General features: G+C 46.1%; 1 protein-coding gene across 3 annotated transcripts; it reads right to left on the bottom strand.

The window, feature by feature from the left end:
• Positions 1-363: 363 nt before the first annotated feature.
• LMO2 (LIM domain only 2) lies at positions 364-21743 on the bottom strand. 3 transcript variants are annotated; one of them, XM_060606316.2, is made up of 4 exons: positions 21622-21743; positions 10048-10279; positions 6164-6379; positions 364-1356 (listed from the first exon to the last, which is right to left on the bottom strand). In XM_060606316.2, the coding sequence occupies exons 2-4, from the start codon at positions 10086-10088 to the stop codon at positions 1137-1139; spliced, it is 477 nt and encodes a 158-aa protein (XP_060462299.1). In that variant the 5' UTR covers positions 10089-10279; positions 21622-21743; the 3' UTR covers positions 364-1136. The 3 variants fall into 3 exon arrangements, with proteins under 3 accessions (XP_060462299.1, XP_060462298.1, XP_081646414.1); XM_060606315.3 differs by lacking the exon at positions 21622-21743 and adding an exon at positions 10399-10710; XM_081790288.1 differs by lacking the exon at positions 21622-21743 and adding an exon at positions 10426-10710.
• Between the last annotated feature and the right edge of the window lie 2233 nt (positions 21744-23976).

Below are 23976 nucleotides of genomic sequence, written 5' to 3'. Positions count from 1 at the left end.
CATTTCAAGCTAGGTAATTACCTTCTCTCCCAAAGGGAATCTGTTTTATGTATTTGTGTCCTTTCTAGGTTACAAGTTTCCCAAAGGCAATGATCTTGCCTTCCGTTCATTCTATACAATGCTGAAGTGAAATGCTCATTTTACAATAACAATTTAATTATTCTACATCCCTCTGAGCTACATGATGACCTGTTATATAATTGCTAGTAATACAGAAACGTGCCTGCCTCATATAAACCCTAGCAATAAATGGGAAGTTTTTATCTGACCTAAAAGTAAATTGCTTATTTACTTCTCCTTTACAGTATAAAAAGTCATTTTCCTGCCAACCCATATTCTAAGTCATAATCAAGTAAACAACACTTCATTTTAGTCTGTCATTTTTATTGTCTGCAGAGTTGTTTTTTTTTTAACTACACACAGCAAATACTTTGATATAATCTAAGATAATAAAATAGTTGAACAACTTTTGTTTTTAGATTTACATTCGTATAGAAACAATCTGTGGAACTCCTCACCTCAAAACCAGGGTGTCTAAAAACGGTGATTCATTAGCATTGCTTTAAATAATTGTTTGGTTAAAAGTTGCAGTTTCCATTCTCAACTGAAATGTGTCTCCACACAGTTTCCCTTGGGTCCAAAGCTTAAGGCCTTGGGAAGGTGGCCAAGAAGAAAGGATGGCCACTCTCCTCTCTGTCCTTCCCTTGTGTGGAGGACAGTGATTGGAGCAGGGCTGTCATAAAAGCCAGGAAGAAAAGAAATCAATTGCACATCTCTAATTGTCAAGGGTCAAGGTCCTTTGCACACGTCCCTCTCCGTAAGTGTGAAGTTCTAGGATGATGGCACGCGCCTGCCTGCCCAACACTCCTTTCCTTTACTAATCTTATCAGTGACTATGCATAGGCGGTGGCCACTGTCCATAAGCTCTCCCTAAAGGCTGATCATCCTGTCATAGTTAAGTCTTGTCCCTTGTATTATGTCACTTGGATGCTGTGGCTTGGTGCCCAGAGAGGGTCCACCATCCCCTAAGAAATGCCTCATCCCACCCTCCAATCCCCAGAGTGCCCAAGAGTGAAGACCCTACGGAGACAGTGACTTCAGTGAAACACCCCTCAGAAATGCTGGGGGACTCGAGCCTAGATCATTCCATTGATCTTAGTCCATTCGTAGATGTCCTGTTCACACACTATGTCGGAGTTGATGAGGAGGTATCTGTCACCCACACAGAAGTGCTTCTGACAGGCGGCGCATTTGAAACATTCCAGGTGATACACTTTGTCTTTCACTCGCATCGTCATCTCATAGGCACGGATCCGCTTGTCACAGGATGCACAGAGACCATCTTGGCCAAAAAGCCTAGGGGAAAAAACAGAAAGAAAAGCTAAGACGATGGCAGAGACAATATTGGAAGAAAGGGTTTGAGGATGGGTTCCATACAGGAGGCTCAATTTCCAACAGGTCAGGAAGAAGGGACAAGGTGGGTCCAGGGAGGCTCACAGAGCCTTTCCTAGAGGGAAGGAGGGACTATGGCATGAGGCTGCAACCCATGGCATTTGTGTTTGGCATAACCTGCCCCTTCTCTGAGCTCTCCCTCTCTGTGGCCACCGGTCCAGGCTGCCCCAGGCCCCTCTTCTGTGGAGAAGTGCCTAGCTGAAGTGATTTAAGTTAAGATGTTAGGCAGTACTGTGTGTCCCTTCCCAGGGGAACTTTCATTTTAGAAGAAGAGCTGGAGTAAACCCCTGGGGACCTTTTGAGAGGGAACTGACCAGGAATGCAATGAAATGGGCATCTTTCTGAGGCTCTCAGATTCTCTCATGTCAACAGCCACTGATTCCACCCATGGGGAGGGCTGGTCTCAAACTCCTCCATAAGCTAAAATGGCCACCTCTGCATGACTGTTCGTTGGGGCCCCGGCTTCTGGGAGACAGTGAGAGCTGGATAGAAGACACTCAGCACAGTTAACCGTGCCTCAACAATCTGGGAGATAAGCAGCATCTTTCCACATTGAATGGCAGAGCTTACTTCAGGGTCCTCGCTGCTCCATTGGTGTGAATCTGTGGAGAAACTTTTCTTCCGACGCTGAAATCAAGACTCCCCTAAGTCTCAATCAATCACTTATTTCGAGCAATATTCAATGTCAAGGTGGGAGAGGCAACATGGTGGAGCTCAGTGCAGTGGTTCTTAAGCTGTGGTCCTGGGGCCAGCGGCATTTGCTAGAAACGGGAACTTGCTACAAATGCACATTCTCAAGCCTCCTGATTGAGACACTCTGGGGATGAGGCCTAGCAGTCTGGTTACGGAGCACTTCCAGGTGATTCTGATGCAGGCTGAGGTTTTGCAATCAGCCTGTGAGAGTGGGACAGCGCAAGTACTGGAATCAGAAGACCCAGATTCAGTCCAAGACTACAGTGCAGAGCACTGAGTGGCCTCAGTGGGACCTCAGACTCCCTGAGCTTCTGAAATGGCAGTGACCACAGCATCCACCTCATTATGAGAAGGATCAAACTGAGCATTGTCAAAGCACCAACGATCAAAGGCTAAGCCAATATTGGTTATGTTTTAACACGTCAGGTGTATTCCCAATGGCGCAGTCCTGCTACAGGAGGTCATTTTCACGTGTGCCTGCTAACATGGCATGTTAGCGGGTCCTTTCCACATAAAACGTTTTGGACAGTTTTAGGCAAATGCTTCTTACTGGAAGTTCTTATTAACTTCAGAATAGCAGAGAATCAATTAGTGCATTTTGAGAGGCTATGGGGGAGACAGGAGCAATTGACAAATTTTGAAACATTTGGATAGAATTAACGGAATCAAGAAGACGCGGGTCTGTGGGTAAAGGGCTGAGAGTTAGAGCCAGGGCCCGGCTAGTTTCCACCTGAATCCTGCTTTGCATTTGAGGTTCTCTAAGTGTTTTCAAGGCACCACGTGGGAGCAAACTCATTATAGGGGGAAGAACATTTTATCCCAACGTAGCAGATGGCGGAGCTGTAGGAAACTGCCACCTTGGAGGTCACAGAGTGGAAAGACAGTTCTGGTTTTCTGACTATTCAGTAAGTTGAGTTTGGGACTGAGCAGAGATAGACGACTCACAAAACAGTGTCTGTGGAATGAAGCCAACGCCTGGGGTGTGTGACCCTTAAGGAAGGAGAGCATTTATTAAAGGGAAGTTGGGGGTAAATTACAATACACATCAGGCAGTTAATGAGGGGAAGGACAAAGGACTAATATTTGGGAGGCAAGCTCAGGTCTACCTAGCCAGGTGCCCTGGAGCAAATGACATCCTCTCTTCTGGCTTCTGTGTCTCAAGCTGTAAAAGCAAGGGAACTGGAAGAAAAGGTTTCTGCAGCCCCTTCCAGCTCTGGTATTCTGAGATTCCACTAATAGGAAAAATAAACCAGGACTTGACATCTAATTTGAGCATTCACCTCAAGAACTGGTGCCTTAGGCTGGATATCCCTGAAGCAGACCCCGAGGAGGGGAATTATTAAGGATGTATTCTCAGGGGAAACTGGTAAGGCAGCAAGGGAAGCCAGATAGAAGGGGAGGCAGACAAGCAAAGTTGTAATCTCCAGCAAAGGCCCCGGGGGGGGGGGCGGGGGGGGGGCTCTGGGCCAATGGCACGGGGACTCTGGGGTATGTCTCCAGGTCTGCCGGCTCCAGGCAAGGCTGCAAGGCTTTGGTGCTCCTGCACCTGGTGCTCCTGCCAGTCACTGGTTAACGTCAAAGTCCGCTGGGGGTCTGGGGGGCAGTGGGCACACTTCTGGCTCTAACAGAGGTACTGTTGGCTGTTGCAAGTGAAATCACTGTGGAGTGGGGTGCACTGCACACAAAAGTTGGTAGAAAGGGATCCGAGGGAATCTGGGCCCGGCACTGACATTAACAGCTACGATTAGGTTCCCTCCCAGCAACATAACACAGCAGCATCAGGGTTTAGGTCGGCACTGGAGATCTCATAAATATTTGAAGCTAAATGTCTGAAAAGGACTGTAACAGACGAGTCAGCTGTGGGAAATCCTCAAGAGGAGCAGTTCTCCTGGGCGGGGTGGGGGGGCGGGAAGAAGACTGAACCCCATCACGGAACCCCCAGAGAGTCACCCCACCCCAACTTGCCTCTTTAAAAGACTGCCAGATATGTTAAGAGTGCAAGTAAGCAAGTCCATGGCTAAAGGACCATTCCTGAAGCCAAAGATGGTTTTTCTCCTCTGTCAAGAGGTGTCAATGTCTTAAGCTTTCTCCTGCCCATTTTAATAACAATAATATAAATATTAAAGGATGGCTGGAACCGCCTGCACTAACACAGAGTTAATTAACATGTTGCCTAGGAATGTAGCAGGGAGAAGAATTATTTCGTGTCACCAAGACACAAGTTAATTAACATTGGGTTCTCCCAGACAATTTTTTTTCCCTCTTCTTTTTAAAAATGCAAAAGATTAACAAGCCCAGGCAGCACTGGGTTTATTCTTGAATGTTATATAAAACCACAGAGATAGGGAGAAGCTGGGGCTCTTTTGACCTTACTCTATCTGCACTATTTAATAAGATTCAAATGATTTGACAGGGATGTAGTCAGGGGGCCCAATGGGGATCATTTACCCGTCTGCTTTCTGCACTGACTTTTGGCAAACTGGTAGCCAGCAAAATCAGGTCTCTGTTTATCCTAGTTCCATTTTCTTGTAACTTAATAAAAAATGGACCACAATTATAATCAGGATCATTGAAAACTCTACTTATTTTCTCTGAACCACCAAGTTTGCAAGGACTTTATTGGAGAATTTAGGGGGGAAAAAGGCACTTACTCTATCAGTCTGGGTAAACAGATAAGCTTCCTTCACCGTGGAATTGCCTGCATTTTTTTTTTTTTAATGTAAAAATGCTCTGAGGGCAGGTTTGGGAGGCAGAGGTAGCCTGGCGCCAAGGGCACTGGAGTCTAAACAAGCTTCCCTGGGTTGGGTGGTCCTAATGTATTGCGGCTGCATGCTCCACAGACCCTGTGCCCCAGGAAGATGGCAAAAAACTGACAGCTATACAGTTGAACAGATCTGACAGTAGAGGGCACAGAGTTACCTGCACGGCAGCTAATATGAAACTGGAAATGCTAGAACATTCCGAACCAAGGCACTCGTTGAGTGCTGGGAAACTCACATGGCCAACAGCGTGACCCGGAGCATCAGAGGTGTCCTTAGCTCCTGTCTCAGTGGGTGTCCTAGAGTTCCTATTTTTCCTTCCGTTCTCCCATCTCTTGTTCATTAGGTAGGAAAAGACTCGATGATCCTGTCATGAGGGTTGGTTGCAAGAGCAGCTAACATCTGTTTGACGTTCACGCACCAGGCCAAGAACTTTACACGTATGACCCCATCTAATCCTCGCCGCGTCCTTGGAAGTAGGTGTGGCTATTATCCCCATTTCTGTAGATGAGGAGATCAAGGCTGGGGAAGGGTAAGTAGCTTGCCCGAGTTCACACAGCTAGAACGCTGTGTTGTTGGGACTCACACCTACAGCTGACTTCAGAGCTTTTGCCCTGTCACAGTCAAAAGCTTGGAGCTTTCCCGGGCACCTGGGTGGCTCAGTTAAGCGTCCGACTCTTTAATTTCAGCTCAGGTCATGATCTCACGGTTGGTGGGTTGGAGCCCCACGTGGGGCTCTGTGCTGACAGTGTAGAGCCTGCTTGGGATTCTCTGTCTCCCTCTCTTTCTCTCAAAATAAATAAACTTAAAAAAAAAAAAAAAAGCTTGGAGCTTTGAAATGTCTCATCATATAATATTGGGGTCCTACAAAAAATTATTTACAACCTAGATATATGTTTTGAAGCATTCAATGAGCACCTAAGAACCTACCCTCAAACTGGTCAACTCCAGCACTCCTGGATCCTCCGGCCCGACATGCGTACCCCTCACCAGTCCTTGTGCCCCACCATGCCCCCCCAGGGGACTTCTATTCAGCATTTCATGTTTATCATTCTCTCACCTTTAAAAAACTAGTATTTTAGCACAGAGGAATGCGTCCCTGAGAATATGCTCCTCCAGCAGGAGGAGATGCCAACTACTTCTCTGCACAGGGCAGCTAGGCTCAGCCTCTGGCCTGAGTGGAAGAGGTGGACCTACACTCAGATGGTCTGTGGACTGTCCCCTCCCTGCTCAGGGCCCCAGGCGTGGACATAGCGTACCTGAGATAGTCCCTCCGGCAGAGCTTCCGGCCCAGCTTGTAGTAGAGGCGCCTCCCCACCTCGCCCAGCCGGCATCCGCAGAGGTCGCAGCTCAGACAGTCCTCGTGCCAGTACTGGTCGATGGCCTTCAGGAAGTAGCGGTCCCCAATGTTCTGCTGGCAGCCGCCGCATGTCAGCAGGGACGGGGGGATCTGCAGCACTTCATCCACTGGCTCCCTGGAGAGAAGACCAAGCATTAGGGACAACCACATGCCAAGCACCGGGGTTCAGGAACCGCTATGGGCTGAACTGGACAGTTAGGTGCCTGTTGGTGACATCAGGAGAAAGGACGGGGCTCCACATCCTGGGGCTGAACTGCCGAGAGGCCCCGTTAGCCTGAGTCAGGCCTGGAGGGAGCTAGGTCTCTCTCCCTCCATGCTATAGAAGTAAATGCAGGGCACCAAGAGGTACACCCCGCGGGGGAGGGGGGGCCGGGTTGTGGCCCCTGCCTGCCGCCCAGCACTTTCTGGGCCTCTCTGCCATCTTTTTCTTCTTTCCACTCTCCCCTCCTACTCTCCCCTGTATCTTGGCATTTCTCCTTCTTTTCCTCCTCCCATGCCTAGACTCAAGGGCACTGCCAAACCTCAGGGGAGGCACTCCAGGCTAAAAGAGTTACTTGCTTCAGGGACAGCCCACTACCCAGAGGGCCAAAGCTTTACAAATTCCCTGTCGAATGGACCTGCCATCCTAACCCAAGCCCTTCCCAACCGCACAAAGAGCAGAAGTGAGGAAGAAAAAAGAAAGTGATAAAAAAATTATCTTAGGTTGTTTTGTTTCCCAAATAAAAATGCCATCAGGATATAATAGGAATTCTCATTATCATTAAAATATATATATACATATATGTATATACATATTTTACAGAAATTCCACATCTCATCTTTATTACTGAATGAACCCTTGGAGAAAAATCCCAGGTATTAAGGCCATTGTTAGACTTATAAAGGCCATTAAATAGACCTTTCTGCATGTGAAAATTTTTACAACAGCAAAACTGATTTGGATAAAGCTGATTTAGGAAAGAAAATGAGGAAGGGGCAATGATTATTTTCAGGAGTAGACGGCAATTAAACAGATTCTGAAATCTCCATCCAGGCTTGCTAACAGTGAGCCTGTGATACGTGTTCCCTCCTTAAAAGGTGAGACAGTGTCTCCAGTTCACTTTGCTTCCCTGGAATCTGAATACTCCAGTTTTACATTTTAAAATAAATAATTTTATTTGCCAAAAGAAAATAAGAGTGGAAAGAAACATTTCCAGCACCGAATGGGATACAGGAAAAACCTAATACCTGTTGATTTGTAACAATTAACAAGCGCTCTTTTGAACCTTACTCAAATGCAAATCTTTTTTTTTTTTTTTTTTAATCTATTATGCTTTAAAAAATGGACTGGCTTCCGATTGTGCAATTCCCAAAGGGAGTTTCCTCCTCCATACCTTGAGGGTATAAATCTTTCCCCTATTTCTAGCTGACACTAATTTGCCAGGTAACCTTGTGCCCTGATTGGTCTGTGCCCATAGAGCTCAGCACCAATTATACTTAGGGACGATGAGACTCAGGTGATCAGTGTTGTAACGCCCGCACGCTGACAACCCGCAGGTGCCTCTTTAAAGTGGTCACCTCCCTGTGAATATTTAGGAATACTGAAACCAAGTCCATGCCTTATAGACCAAGTGTAAGGGTCCTTCATAAGATGATCCCTTCTTAGAATAAGAAAATGTGAAACCCAAGTCAGTTTTTTTCTTAAACTCAAGACTTTAAAGAGTTGTAAAAATTCACTGAAGCTTGACTTGCTTTTCTTTGTTTCCACAGGTTATACATAAGGACTGCCATTCTCCCTTCTGAAAGATAATATCCCCAGCATTTCACATGTGTCAGCTCAGAAGCACATGTCCTCTCTTCCCACCGCCCATGGTCTTACTCGGGCTTCCAGAAACACTCGTGGAACCTCGACCACGCTGGATGCCCTGATGCTGATGCTGCCAACCAACTGTGAAAGAGGAGAACTTTCACCTTTCTGGTGCAAAGTTGCCTGGAATTAAAATGATCTGCTGTTGTTACTCACAGGTAAGCGGTAGGGGCCACCCAATGCCTGGTAGAGGAAATCTATCCATTGGTGAATCCTGGCTGGCTTTCTGTCTAAATGTTTCATTTGCAAATGCCTAGGCAAGCTTCTATCTGTAAATTGGAGATGCTGATAGTCAAGGCCCACGTTGGCTTTGAGTAAGTAATCACAGTGAAAAAGCACAAACTTTGAAAAGGGCAAACCTTCAGGGAAATGAAACTTCCAGATTTATCTTCCAATAAAAGGATTAGTGGCTAAATTCTGTTGATCGAAAAGGCATTAGGCACCAATTCATCCCATTCACTCTTATTGTATTACTGTGGTCTTGCTCAGACTCTGAAAACTCAGGGCTAAGTTGTCATTCCAGATTGATTAAAAAAAGGGGGGGGGGTGGTACAGACCACCCTGTAAACCCTGCATCTGCATAGATAGGTTCTTTTAAAAATGAATGTTATTTTTCTCCCAAGAACTTATTTATGGAAGCTGTGTTTTCCTTAAAACCATCCTAGCCCCTTGTAGAACTGGTGTGAGAGCCTTCAAGACTCAACAGTGATGTTTATATTCTCACTGGATCATGGTACTTCCTGTATTTTATAAGAGCATGCTGAGTGTTTATGCTGGTAACGAGGATAAAACCCACGTACATAAACACCATAGCCGGCTGAAACTGGGGGAGGGGGAAACTTCAATCAGGAAAGCACAGTTCCTTTAAAGCAGGAAAAGAAAAGAAAAGAGAAGACAAATGCGTCTTAAAAGCACAAATGGACAAGTCATTAACCAGCTCCTTTGGTCTGTGTAACAAATCCCTTCAAAGGATTAGATGGGGACTTCAAAGGAATAAAAATTCTCAATACCAGACAGCTAATGAATCTTAAAAGGGCATTTGCGCTGACGGGAAAATGATATCTCAAACAACCCTTTCTCCCCTTGTTAACGCTTAATAATGGTTTGGAGGTATAGGTTGGGAATAGGGGAACGTTCCAAACCAGGACGAGGCTCTGAAAACAAATGTGGCAAATGCTCATTGGAGCTCTGGCTCCCTGACCCCAAACCCTTTGGAGCCCGTGAAAAATGCTATGAGACACCGCTCCCCAGAGTTCACCTATACACAAAATGGTGCACTAACTTTTGAGGTTCACAGGCCGCCCCATCAGTGGACCCCAAGGGAGAGGGAAATACATGTACTCCAATTAACTCCGGATTTAGGGGCTCGAAAGTCTCTGGTGGCCGGAGAGAGCTGCTAGGTGGACGTTCGGACCTCCTCGCCCGCGGGTCCCTGGCGCTACTGGCAGCCGCCCCACCTGCGCACCGCAAAGGGGGCCGTCGGGGACTCGGGAGGCCTCCGCTTGGAATGTCCCCCTTTCCAGGATCAAATGGACAAAGAGAATGGGGACCGAGAAAGCGAGGGGGGAGAAGGAAGTAGAACCAAGCCCAGCACGCTCTCGGGACTGCACCTGCGCACCTCCAATCTCCCCTTGTGCCTGCTCCGGTGTAAACTTTCTGGCCCGCTGTGGCTTTGAGGTGCGTCCCGGGTAGCCGAGAAGGGCCCGCAGAGGTGCCAGGCCGACCCCCTCTCCCTGCCGCTGGTGGCCCAGCCCCTCTCCCAGTGCCCCCCGAGCCACCCGCGAGGAAGGGGGAGCCCTGCTCCAGGCGAAGGGAGCCAAGGGCACGCTGCGGGCGCGCACCTGAAACCTTCTCGCCCGCCGCCCGCGCCACCCTGCAGCCCTGGGGCGCGAGGCCGTGGTCACCGTGGGTGGCAGGGGCAGGGGAGCCACACTTACTCAGACGGGTCCAGGCTCTTCCTCTCGATGGCTGAGGACATTGGGGAGGGAGGTGGCGTGCCAAGCGGCGGGGGCGCTCCCTTTGTGGCGCGGGGCTGGCCGGCTGCCGGGGCTCGGACCCCCTCGGGTGCTCGGGCGCCGCCGCTGCCGCCGCCGCTCCTGCACCTCCTCTTGCTCCGGCGCTCCGGCGGCGAGCTCGCCCCTCCGCGCTCAAGGACAGTCACCGCGCTCCCTTCAAACGCCAAAGAGAGAGAGCGAATCACCGGGCTGCCGGCGCGCCGCGGCCGAGGCGGGGACCGGGGCGCGCAGCCTGGCCTCAGCGGCTGCAGCTGCTGCTGCTCAGGACTTAACCTTCCATCCCGGTCCCGCCGCTGCCACCGCCACCGCCGCCGCCGCCGCCGCCGCCACCGCCACCGCCACCGCCACCACCAGGTCCGGCTCGGCTTGCGCGCTGTCGCCGGCTCCGCGCCGCCCGCGGGGATCGTGCGCGCCCGCCCGGCCGCCCCGAGTCCCTCGCACCTATGGCCCGGGTCGCGGCGCGCGGCTCGCCGCCGAGGGCAGGGAGGGGGCGGCGGCCTGGGGGCGGGGAGGGGACCGTGCCTCTCTCCCCGGGCTCCCTCCTCTCTCGGGAAGGTCTATTTTCGCTCAGCTTCCCTCTGTCTCTGGTTTCATTTCCTTTTTCCTGATCACGATTCAAATACAATAGAAGGAAATCACATTTAAAGAGACAGCTGCCCGGTCCCCCCCCCCCCCCTTTTTTTTAACGGGGCTCCTGGGGATTAGCAATACAAACAGCAGCAGCATCAGGACTGACTTGCTTCTTAAAGGGGCCAGCGTCGGGGACAGGCAGAGTCGCTCAGTGAACACCTCTCCTTAGAGAGGAGGCTGGGTTGCCTCTAAATCGTTCTTCAGGGCTTCCCCCCTTCGGCGTTTCCCTTTTGGTTAACTAAGACTGAAAGTAACCAGCAGGCCGCTCAAGGAAGAAAGAAAAGACAAGAACGTGAGATAAGCACATACAGAAATGCCAGCGTCCCGAGTGGCTTTCGCGCCCGTCCGGGGTTCGAGGTCCCAGGTCCTCAGACACCGTGCGCGGGGCTGCCCCGGACAGCGCGGCTCTGCTTGCTGGCTGCGGGTTTGTGACTGCGTCCGCGCTCCAGAGAGGAGCCTGGTGCTGTGCGAGCAGGGACCGCACGGGCTGGGTACGCCTGAGCAGTGCCAGGGGCAGCTAATCCCGGAGGTGGGGGAGGGGGGGGTGGGTGGTTGGGAGGGACCACGCTGGTCTGAGTCTCCTCTCCATCTGCTGGCGGCAGAATTCCATCCCTCAGCATCTTTCAAAAATCTGACTCCTGCGGTGAAAGTGCCCCCATGGAAAGTGCCAGTAATACTCTGCACAGAGAAAGTGCCTTTCCAATGATCAAGCACAGTACTTGGGAGCAGTACTATTTTGCCGTGGATCAGGGAAAGAGAAAGAAGCCAGACTTTTGGAGTTCTGGTTTCCCTTCCAACCACAAAGGCAAAGTCTAGGAAGAGGAGGAGGCTAATAGTTTGTCCTTCTGTACGGAAAAACTTTGGGCCTTATCAGAGTTCTTTGCAAATTATTATACTCAGAAATTATTATTTTTCAGAAATGATTATTAAAGGTCTATTTGTGCATGATCCCAGTCACCAGTCTTGTAAAGAGGAAATTACCAAATACTTTCAGAACTCATAGTTTTATATAAACAGTCTGGATCATGGTCATAGACATTTTATTCCCATTTTAAAGATGACGTTGAAGGACTTGGATGAGATTACCTTGAAAGGTTGGTGGTTGAAGTCAGAATTGAGTTCCTGATTACTTCATTTTCCCTGTTCAGAGCCGATCCTCACTGACTTTGCACGAGTATAAACCAGAATTTACCATTGTGTGCATGGTTTTGTCATGTTCTTGTCTCCATGTGCAAGGTGGGGGTCCCTAATGGGTATAATTAACACTGTGTGCTGTGTGTGTGTGTGTGTGTGTGTGTGTGCGCGCGCGCGCGCGTGCGTGTGCGTGTGTGTGTGTGTGTGTGTGTGATGAAAGAAGCCCGAAGAGCAGCTTTGGGTCCCAGTCAAGGTCTTCAGTATATAAAAACATATTGTCCTGATCAGACCCTTGCTTTTAACAAAAAAAAAAAAAAAGAAAAAAAGAAAAGAAAAGAAAAGAAAAAAAAAGAAAGAAAGAAAGAAAGAAAGAAGAAAAAAGAAACTCTCTAGACATTTTAGGCAAGTCCAAATTATGTGATAAATATGTAACTTACCACTCTACAATCAGAAATGAAAATAAACCTATAGTTCGTGGTTAGCAGTTTACCTACTTATAGCCAGGCAGTGTGGTGGTTAAATGCCAGAGCTACCTGGGTTTCACTTAGGCCCTTATCAGCTAGCATGGCCTAGGAAAGTTACTTCATCTGAAGAGAAAGAATTGGATAGTGGCTCTGGAGTCAGACTGTCAACATTCTAACCCAGTTTCCCACCTGTGTGAACCTGGGCTAAAAGCAAGAATTTAAACTCCCAATACCCTCAACTGTAAAATGGGGATGCTGGAACCCATTGCATCAGTTGTTGTGACGATTAAAAGAGTAAATGCATGCAAAATGTGGCACATGAGCTTATAATGGGGTGGGGGTGATGACAGGAGATTAAATGCATGGAGAGCACTCAATGTACATTAAGTGCACATAAAAGGCAGCTGCTATGTTATAGCAAAACACATCATTGGGAGAGTTTAAAAAGAGCTTGAATTCAGCAATTCCTCTGGGTATTTATCCAAAGAAAATGAAAAAACTAACTTGAAAAGATATATGCATCTGCACGTTCATTGCAGTCTTATGTCTTACAATAGCCAAGATATGGAAGCAACCTGTCCTTGTACGGATGAATGGATAAAGAAAATGTGTGTGTGTGTGTGTATACATATACACATAATGGAATATTATCTAGCCATTAAAAAGAATGAAATCTTGTCATTTGCAACAACATGGATGAGCCCTGAGGGCATTATGCTAAGTGAGAAGTAAATCAGAGAATGACAAATTCCATAGGAACTCACTTATAGGCAGAATCTAAAAAACAGGAAAACAAGCTCTTAGATACAGAACAGATTGGTGGTTGCCAGAGGTGAGGGAAAGGGGCAGGTGAAATGGGTATAGGTGGTCAAAAAGTACAAACTTTCAGCTATAAAATAAATAGCTCCTGGGGATATAATGTACAGCATGGTGACTCTAATTAATAATAATACTGTGTTGCATGTTTGAAAGTTGCTGAGAGAGCAAATCTTAAAAGTTCTCATCACAAGAAAAAAACCTATGTAACCGTGGTGATGGATGTTAACTAGACTTATTGTGGTGATCTTTTGCAATATATGCAAATACTGGATCATTATATTGCACACCTGAAACATATATAATGTTGTATGTCAATTATACCTCAATAAAAGATAAATTAAAAATTCAAAAATCAATAGGGAGAGCTTGGAATTAAATTTAAAGGTGAAATGGGGGCTTAAAGTAAGAATTTCTCACCATATTTATAAACGATTCCCTGTTTTTATTTTTTTTTTAAATTTTTTTTTTTCAACGTTTTTTATTTATTTTTGGGACAGAGAGAGACAGAGCATGAACGGGGGAGGGGCAGAGAGAGAGGGAGACACAGAATCGGAAACAGGCTCCAGGCTCCGAGCCATCAGCCCAGAGCCTGACGCGGGGCTCGAACTCACGGACCGCAAGATCGTGACCTGGCTGAAGTCGGACGCTTAACCGACTGCGCCACCCAGGCGCCCCACGATTCCCTGTTTTTAAAAAGCAAACGGAGCAGAGTCCCATCACTTCGCTTCCTATTGCCTGAACATACAAGCATTTTCCATTTCAGTGTTCACTGTCTGGGTGACTAGATGATATGTTTGCATCTGCTTGCTTCTATTAAATCAGTTAAGTTGCTACCTTCCTTGTTACAGGTTTGTATGGAGGCTCAAGTTAGCTGTTAAAATAAATATATCCTCAAGGCAACCTCTGAACCACCAACTTTTGGGCATCAAGTTCCCTCTTAATAATAGGCTTCTGTTTTGACCCCAGTGTGTGAAGAAAGAGAGATTACTGCCTATGACTTTGGGTCAGTTTCTTATCTTTCACAAGTCTTTGGGGAGAACTTCCTTAGAGAAAGTGAATATTTGAAATGGTATCTTAAGATTTCAATTTCACACACAGTGGTTGTAAGAAATAACTGCCTACCAGTGGGATTTCATTTCTATTCAACGGGCAATTAAATTGCTCAAATTTAAGCTTAACATTTAGAATCAAGTCTCAAAATGTGTTTTTATTATGAATAATTTTAAAGCAATTGTGACCTTACTGTATCTTTCTATAGCAAACCTTATGCCTTATGCAGAAGAGGGACTCAGTAACTATGAGGCAATTCAAACATGCAAAACAGTTCTTGAGAGTTGGGGAAATCTGTACTTATACCTACCCAGTGGGATTGCAATTTAATTCTTCCCCACCCCAGCCCCTTCTCCTTGCTAATCTTGAACACCTTAAAATTTAGAAATTTTAACTTCTAAATTAAAATTGAATGTGAATGTCAGAGGAAGACTGAATCAGTCGGCATGATGAATCTGACCTCAGGTGATTGCTTTCTTCCTGTTGGCATTTTCTATTCTTTTTGCTTATTACATTTACAATTGTTTTCTAGGGAAGAGCGGTTTCAAGTGACTAAGGCTGCATTTCTTTGCTAAAATGGACTTCTAATAGAAATGAAAATGCAAATGTCATTGGGAAAATGCCAAGAGTGAAAATTTACTTCTTTTATTTTTTTTCCCAATCGTTAGAAGCTTAGTTGTATCACATGCCTGTGAGCTGTGACATTCACGTATAGAAACAAAAATAAAGATTTGTTTTAATATGGCTCCAGTTCCCATGCAAAATTCTTTAAACTACTCAATTGTCATAGGCATCTGGCTCCCAAACTCATCCCAGGACATTTCAGTTGGTGGATATGTTTTCACAGAATGTTAGACCTATTAGTAATCTTAGTAATAAATAAATCAGGTTTCCTGTACAGTTGAATAGACCCCCAAAAAGTCTTTAAAAATCCATTTCAACTGAGGCTCAGGAGAATGAGCATAGATGTTAGACAGACACAACTCGGCTGGTTACTAGCTGTGTGATTTGAAGGAAGTTACTTTACCTCTCTGAACCTCAGTTTCTATATCTTAAATGGAGGCAGTCGTAATGCTTAGCAGGGTTGGGACTAGGGTGAGGCCACTGCGATCGCCTCACAGGAGTTTTAAGAGGATGTGCTAAGAGTTTTAGCATGATGTGTGTGAAAATGCTTTGCACACTAATGGTGCATAGTAAATACATAGAAATGAGAGTTGTTGGGGCACCTGAGTGGCTCAGTTGGTTAAGTGTTCGACTTCGGCTCAGGTCATGATTTCGAGGTTCATGGGTTCGAACCCTGCGTCGGGCTCTGGGCTGACAGCTCAGAGCCTGGAGCCTGCTTTGGATTCTGTGTCTCCCTCTGTCTGCCCCTCAGCTGCCTGCACTCTATCTCTCGCATTATCTCAAAAATAAATAAACATTAAAAAAAAATAATAAATGATAGTTGTTGTTATTACCTCATCTTTCAGAAGTTATCACCACTGTATCAGGAAACAACTAGCTAGTCTCCCAGCTAGTCAAAGCTACAGGAAGAGCTGAAGTGTATGTAAGACATCAACCAGCCCCAGGCTTGGGGGGCCCACGTTTGTCAGCCAGAAATGCAGGATTGTACCCATTTACGTTCTGGGCAAGCTGCTGACACTTCATTGCTTCTCTACTATGTTGTCTGCTTCAGCTACATCCTTGACTTTAGCTGTCTGATTTTCCCCTTTCCAACAACTTCTAGACCCACTTTTACAACTAAGACAAGAGGCGGGATCAGGTGGTCAATCATTGCTCCCAGATATCACAGTTCCACAGCAGGGTCTTAGCAGAATTAAGCTCCTAGCATGTCCTAGTGGAAGGAACCTCAAAAATGTGACTTCTTGGCTTGTTCTTTGAAGCAGAAGGGGTTCTGAGGCACCTCCCTAGGGGGCTTCACCTGTGTCTGTTCCAACCGCAGCAGTGCTATACTTGTTGACCTTTGACATACTGTCTGACCTCTCTGGACTTTGGTTTTGGCATCTGTGAAGTGGGCATAGTCAGAGTTCCTGTCTCAAGGGGCCGTTACAGTAACCCTGTGAAATGAAACACATAAGGTACTTGGAAAGGACCTAGTAAGTTTCCGAGGAAGATTCTCCTTACACAGAGACATTCCAGCTTTAAAATCTTTGAACACCCATTGATAATTCAGACCCTTTGAAGGGCAAGGCAAATGAGACATAGAATCGACAGCTCTTTCTTTCACCACAGCCATCAACAAACTCTTCCCCACCTTGGGTGCTGGACCCTGAACTTGTTTGCTGCTCGGAGTTCAAGTGGGGAGTTAGAGAGCTGGGTGAGCTGACTTACTGAGCTATCCTTGTGTTCTTTGTCCATACAAGCTGTCCCCTCTCTTTAACTGCAAAGAGACAGCCTCGCCTGAATGACACATGGCAGTGCCTGGGACTCAGCACATTTGAAATCCAAACTCTTTCCTGCGGCCCTCGATAAATATTCATTGAATGAATGAAAGTACAAATAGAAGCCCTGCTTCCCTTGGCCAAAGCGTGCGCTGTGGTCTCTGGGTAAATGTTGAGAAGGAACTTGAAAATCTTGTCTTCCTTGAGCATCACTTTTAGGAGAAGATAAGGTCTCGGATGCCATTCAGATTCAGGCCCAAAAATTGGTTTGTGAAAGAGATCAGGCTCCTGGCTTCTGGGAACACTCAGATATGGGTGGTGTCAGGAAGCAAGGCCAATGCTTTGAAGCTGGATTCTCTACTGCAGCCCCCGCACCCCCCCCCCCCCCCCCAGCTGCCCACAAGGAGATGTGGCTACAGCGAACCAGTGTAGAATGCAGCCAATGATATGAGCAAAGACACAGACTTTGGAGATAGACTGGCTTGCCTTTTAGTCCTGGCTTTTTTAGCTACATGGTTTTAGGCAAATTATTTGACAGCGCTGAGACTCAGTTCTGTCACGTATAAAATGGGGATAATTATATCTTCATCACGAGGTTGTAGGGATAAAATGAGATCACACATGTCAAATGCTTAGCATAGTGCTCAATGGATGGCAGCTATTCTTAGAATTAATTAAGCAGAGAGAACCTCAGAGGAGGATAGTCAACCAGGGCAGGGTTTTCATGGCTGAACACAGGCGGGATCCTGCTACAGTAAGGGCTCAGTCCAGGAGGGTGGAGGCAGCCTCCTTGCCTGGGGAACTCTTGCCTTACCTCCTTACCTGCTCTGGTAACCCCCATGGGACAGATGGGCTGGACTTACAGACGCCTGGCTCAACCTCATGTGCAGGAAAACAGCATACAGAGATGGCATGAGGAACCTGCCTTGGCCACTGGCTCTTCAGAGTTGGAGGTCTCTGGTTTGAGGCACTGCATCTAGACAGGATTTCCATTGGATGGAGGAGCTAGGCTGCTTCTGGGGCAGCTGTGTTTTCTGGCGCTCAAGTCTAGCCAAGGACACTGAGTCTGGCAGGGGGAGGCGATTCTACTTCCTGATGATGTTTGCTTTCCTAAGCTTCAGACCTCGGTTGAAAGGAGTCTTGTCGATAATGCTCTCTAGAAATACCCATTGCTGAAGGAGGTATGAAAAGAGCTGCTTGCTCTTTTCTGCCAGTTTTCTCTGCCTCCCTTTAGCTGTCCCACATGCATCAGACTAACCCCGGAACCTCAGGCTGACCCATCTGGAATCCTGTTTTCTTCACTGCCACCACCCTGCTCAAGAATTTGCAATGGCTCCCTATATAGCCTGTAACCATTGGCAAAAGGCCTAAACTTTGGGGACCCCAGTGCTCTTGTTTTTATAGAAGGAAGAAGGTTGAGCTGCAATTCTGTCCCTCTAGCAGGTCAGGACCAAGCTTTCCATGCTTCCATTAAGGCTCTGTGATCCTCCCCACTCCATGGGTTCAATTTTATATTCCACACCCTAGTGCCTAAACTTTCCTACTCAGCCAGGCTTCTCCTCTTTGATCTCAAACACCCTGTTTGTGCCCATTTTTATGCACTGTCTTATCCTGTTCTCTCTGGGATGTCTGCTTTGTCTGTGTTTCAAAACTTTGGTGCTTGAATAGTAGAGTGGTTAAGAATAAAGGCTTTGGAGATAAATAAACCTCGTTTCCAGCCTCTGCTTCATAACTTACTATCTGGGTAATTAATCTTAGGCAAATCTCTGAGCTTCAGTGCTTGCAATGATAAAACAGAGACAATGCTAAATATAGGGTTCGAAGAAGTAACTGAGATAATGTGTGCAGCAGACAGAACCCTGTGCATGGCACAGAGTAAGTGTTCAGTAAATGGCAATCATTAGTGCATCATTACTAAGTCCCCAGTCCTCTCTGCCTCCTCCAGTTTTGTCCATCAGCCTGGACCCAGCTCAAGTCACATCTTCACCCTGGAGTTTTCTCTGTCCCTGGAAGCTCAAGGTAGCTGATCCCTCCCTGAGTTCTCACGGCTCTTAGCTCTAGGGCCTGGTGAAGTGCTCATTAGACTCTGCCCGGCAGTACGGTGATTTCATGTGTGTGCCCAATCTTGCCACCTCAGAAGTGCCTTATGTTCTGGGAGAAGAGAGGCCATGATTTTCATTTTCACCAGCTTCCAGGGTACTGATATAAATTTGGAGATACTCAATAATTCCTTTTGAATTAAAGGCTTTAAATACCACATCCATGTTATCAATATCCCAAATTCCTGGATTCACATCGACATTCAGGAAGGCCTGAGGGTCTTTACATTGGAAACAAAGGTGTCCCTAGAATCAATATTAAGGATGGCCCATGCATTATCAGTCACAGACCTCTTAAAAACCTGGGGACTGGGGCACCTAGGTGGATCAGTCGGTTAAGTGTCTGACTTGATTTTGACTCAGGTCATGATCTCACATTGGTGAGTTCAAGCCCCGCATTGGGCTTTGTGCTGATAGTGCGGAGCCTGCTTGGGATTCTGTCTCCCTCTCTCTCCACCCCTCCCTTGCTTGCTCTCTATATCTCTATCAAAATAAATAAAAGTAAGCTTAAAAAAGGGGGGGGGGTAACCCCTCTGGGAACTAAAGTTGTAAAACTTAGAAGAAAACCTAGGGGGAAATCTACATGACATTGGATATGCCAGTGAGTTTTTAACCAAAAGCACAGGTGTCATATTTTATTTACATTTAGTTTAATTGTTAAATTATATTTAATTTAATGTTAAATTAAAAACAGATACGTTGGGCTATGTGAAAGCTAAAGACTTGTACCTCAAAGACACTATCAACAGAGTAAAAAGGCAATCCATGGAATGGGAGAAAATATTTGCAAACCATATAGCTGATGGGAGGTTAATATTCAGTATATAAAAAGATTTCCTATAGTTCAACAAAAAATTACCCAAATAACCAATTAAAAAATAGGCAAAGGATTTGAATAGACGTTTCTTCAAAGAAGATCTACAAATGGCCAGTAAGCACACGGAAAGCTGTTCAACCTCCCTAATCATTGGAGAAATACAGATCGAAACCACAATGAGATACCACTTCACATCCATTGGGATAGCTCTCACCAAAACCCAGAAAATAACCCAGAAAGTGTTGGTAAGGATGTGGAGAAACTGGAACCCTTGGGCACTGCTTGCGGGAAGGCTCCTATAGGTACTGGTGCAGCTCCTATAGGATACAATATGTAGGTTCCTCAAAAATTAAAAATAGAATTACCAAATGACTCAGCAATTCCACTTTTGGGCATATACACCCCCCCCCCCCCATTGAAATCAGGAACTCAAGCAGATATTTATATGTCTGTGTTCATAGCAGCATTTTTCACAATAGACAAAAGATGGAAGAAAGCCACGTGTCCATCAACAGATGAATGGGTTTTTAAAAAACGGTGTGTGCATGAAATATTAGTCTACCTCAAAAAAGAAAATTCTGACCCATGCACAACATCAATGAACCTTGAAGGCACTATGCTAAATAAAGGAAACCAGCCACAAAAGGTCAAAGACTACATGATCTCACGCATATGAGGTACCTAGAGTAGTCAGATTCATAGAGACAGAAGGTAGAATAGTGGTTGCCAGGGACTGAGGGGAAGAAAGAATTATTTTTCAATGGGTACATTGCTTCAGTTTGGAGAGATAAAAATAGTTCTGGAGGCGGATGGTGGTGCTGGCTGTACAGCAATGTGGATGTACTTAATGCCACCGAAGTGTGCTCTCGGGAATGGTTACAATGGTAAATTTTATGTTATGCATATCTGACCACCAGAAACATTGGTCAAAGTTAAAGGCCATCTAGGTGCACATCTGGGCCAACATGCAAGGTTTTGCCTACTGTTTCAGGAAGCTCACAACCTTCTCAGATTCATCTGTGGACCCATTTAACCCCAAAGTTATGGGGAAGCTAGTCCTGTACGTCCTGAGACATTCTTCAGGTGCCCCTGTGGCAATCCCTACCCACTTAGGTCTCTGTCCGTGGTGGTGGGCCCTGAATTTCCAGATGACTTTCTTTGCAAGAGGCCACTCGGCTCCAAGGAAAGGGGAAAAGGGTGCAGTGTGTTATTTTGTAAAGCCACATCCTTAAAGGAACTCAGCGCTTGCATAGATATCTATCTGCCCTCTCCTCTGAGAATCTGTCAGTTAGAAGGCACCAGTCACAGGCTCCACTTTGGGGGGCAGTGGCAGGAACGGGGGTCTCCTGTAAGTAGAGCATCTTTAATGTTCCTTCAGGCCACAGCCCCTTTCCAAAGGCCCTGGGGGCTGCTTGTGGGCCGGCTCAGCTCCTCTCAAACTTTCAGGCTACAGTGCTTCCCATCATATTACAGAAGGCCGCCTTGGGTCATATCTTGCAAAGGAAGAGCTATTAAAAAATATTCCATTTGTATTTCCTGCGTGGCCCTCCATCTGGAAATATCTTTTATCTGGCAACTTTTGCAAAGTGAACTGAATCTTGAAGGAGGTCCTGGCAGGTTTATGCTGGCTTCTCTATTATTCCAATAAGTCATTTCCATCCTAACCTTCACAAGGGCCGAGTAATCGTGACTTGGTATCAGAAACAGGACTGGCAGAGAATGGCAGCAAGTCTTTTGGGCCCAGAGGTATCTTTTTAACCCTGAAAACACCCACTTGGAGGGCAAGAGCAAAATCTAGAAAATTATTATACACACTCTCTCTCAGCTCAAGTGTTACTTCTTCGAGGAATCCCCACTCCCACCCTCCGTGACTAGATCAGGACCCACCATTGTCTAATGTCACTCCCAGTCTGGATCACAATTTGTAGTCCTACGTTTTGTGATGGTTAAAGCGTGTCTGGCTCCCCCAGAGACTGCAAGCGCCTTTTGCTCAGAATCGAATCCAAGAGCCTAGCTTAGAATCTAGCAGGTAGTAAGTATCCAATAAATATTTATTGAAAAAATGAATGCATGAGCAAATGAACGAATGAAACTCATCTTACCTGCCTCTCTGCCAGTTACTTCAAGTCCTGGTTGAAAAATACCTCCTTTTCAGAACTGTTGTTACTGAGAGAAAATGACAGGAACCCTCTGGTAGGTAGCTAGAAACAGAATGGAGGGAGGGAGGGGGGGAGAGGTCTTTATCTTCAGTTAGAGAAATGTTTCCATGGGTCCTTGATAAAGTAGGGACAAATGCCCCTAGGGCCCTCTGATGGCTGTGTGTCCTTGATAGTGTGGCTGGGTGGGGCAGGCGGAACTTTGGCATCGGGGCAAAGGGATGGATTTTAACGGTTTCTTCACTGGTTGAAAAGGCTGCTTCCTGCCCAACTTTGTTTTTCTCCGTTATGTACCAGCTCAGCCTATAAATGGGAAGGAGTGGCCAGCTTCTCCCAATGTGTGGGGTGAGGTGGGGGTGGGGGGAGGCTGGTGCATCAGGAGCTGTCCTTGCCGAGGCTGTCCTGTCATGGCCTTTCAAGTCTGACATGGCAAGTGTTCCCCTTGTGTCTCACACTTTGAAAATCTCATATCACTTTCGGTCACAGAAATCCTCCCCCCACCCCCGACTTAGAAAGGGCAAGTAGCCAGGCTCCCATTTGATAGGGGAGGAAATGAGGCCAAGCCTTTCCAAATCTTAATCCTGCTTAAACTAGAGAGCCCTAGGACACTTATTCATTGAACTCTGGCATTCTTGCTCATGAGAAGGTCTTTGGAGAATTTATTTTTCAAGAGGAAGTGTTTCATTAGGCAAAAAAATCTACTCAGTGGCCATATTAAGTACATAGTAAGTGGCCTTTCTGGGATTTGTCTTTTGAGTAATTCAGACAAAAGATTACAGTTAGGGATAGATGGGTCTATTGTTCAAATGATAGCTACCTCTCCTTGAGCACGTATTGTGGGCCAGGCACTTCATACGTTTTATCTTATTTAACCCTATTAACAACCTTCTGAGGTCAATAGTATTATCCCATTTTATAGATAAGGAAACAGAAGGTCAGAGAAGTTTGATAACTTGCTCAGGGTCACACAACTACGTAAGTGTAGGAAATGGGATTTGAACCTACGTCTTCTGACTCCATACCCTCGCTCTACTCGCCATGTCAGTGTTTCCCAAATTTCCTGCATTTGCTTGTTAATCACGCCTGTCCTTAGGCCCACACCACACCTACCAGATCAAAATCTCCAGGGTCCTCAGAGAGTATCTCTCTGGACACCAATCGAAAGTAGACTGCTCCCCAGGCACTAACACACCACTATTTTTTTTTTCTTTCATCATTGTACTTATCACTACCTGACATTTTCTTACGTCTGTATTTGCTTCTTGTCTTTTTTCTCCACTGAGTGACAAGTTCCTTAAGTTCAGGGACAAGGTGCTCAAAGTTTAATCTCCAAACTACTAAAGAGAGGGTAGTACCTCCCTCCAAGCTTTATCTCCAAACTACTAAAGAGAGGTAGTACCCAATCCATATTTATTGAATAAGTTAGTAGACAAAATAAATATGTCTACTAACATAACATAATAATAAATAGTGAATTATGTTAAGAAGGATTCCAAGTCTGGAGCCAGGTTCCCGGGGAAGAGAATCATTATTGCCTCCTAGTATCTCCCAAGGCTATGGGATATGGAAAGGTTGACATGCATGCCATGTATTTGCCATCCCAGAGAAAGAAACTCAAGGGAAGGGAAACAAAAATAATATAAAAACAGAGAGGGGACAAAACAGAAGAGACTCATAAATATGGAGAACAAACTGAGGGTTGTTGGACGGGTTGCGGGCGGGGGGGATGGGCTAAACGGGTAAGTGGCATTAAGGAATCTACTCCTGAAATCATTGTTGCACTATAGGCTAACTAATTTGGATGTAAATTTTAAAAAACAAAAAAGAAAATTAAAAAAAGATCCCAAAATAATTAAGGGCAAGATGACCCAGCAAGTCAGTAGGAAATGTAGTCCCTTCCTTCATGGACCTTTATGTTTTATTTGGGAAATCAAAATGAATAATACCTATATGATGGAGAACCAATACATGATTAACAGCAAGGGGTTGACCAGAAATGCAATCAGATTGGATTAAAGAGAAATTAGATTGGGAACAGGTATGGAAGGCTTTTTGGGGAAAGTGGAAATTTAGTCGCCCCTTGAGTGAATACTTTTGTGTCAGGTTTACACTATGAGTTTTACGTAGGGCGGGGGGTGGGTTTTGTTTTCCCCTTAGAGCACCCTAATGAAGTAAGTAGTGTGATCACAACTTTATGGATGAGAAAACTGAGTCACGGAAAGGCTAAGAAATTTGTTCCAGGTCACAGGGCTACTAAGGCCTGAGTAGGGATTAACAGCCAGTCAAGGCTGGTTCTCCTCA

The sequence above is a fragment of the Panthera onca genome, chromosome D1 (assembly GCF_046562875.1).
Source record: "Panthera onca isolate mPanOnc1 chromosome D1, mPanOnc1 haplotype 2, whole genome shotgun sequence".
NCBI classification, from domain to species: Eukaryota; Metazoa; Chordata; class Mammalia; order Carnivora; family Felidae; genus Panthera; species Panthera onca.
This window is presented reverse-complemented; position numbering and strand designations above follow the sequence as displayed.

Excerpts from the sequence above, each read along its gene's own strand:
- LMO2 (XM_060606315.3), bottom strand. Across the intron at positions 6,380-10,047 it reads AAGAGCCTGGACCCGTCTGA|GGAGCCAGTGGATGAAGTGC; the intron begins GTAAGTGTGGCT and ends TCTTCTCTCCAG. Across the intron at positions 1,357-6,163 it reads TGCCGGAGGGACTATCTCAG|GCTTTTTGGCCAAGATGGTC; the intron begins GTACGCTATGTC and ends TTTTTCCCCTAG.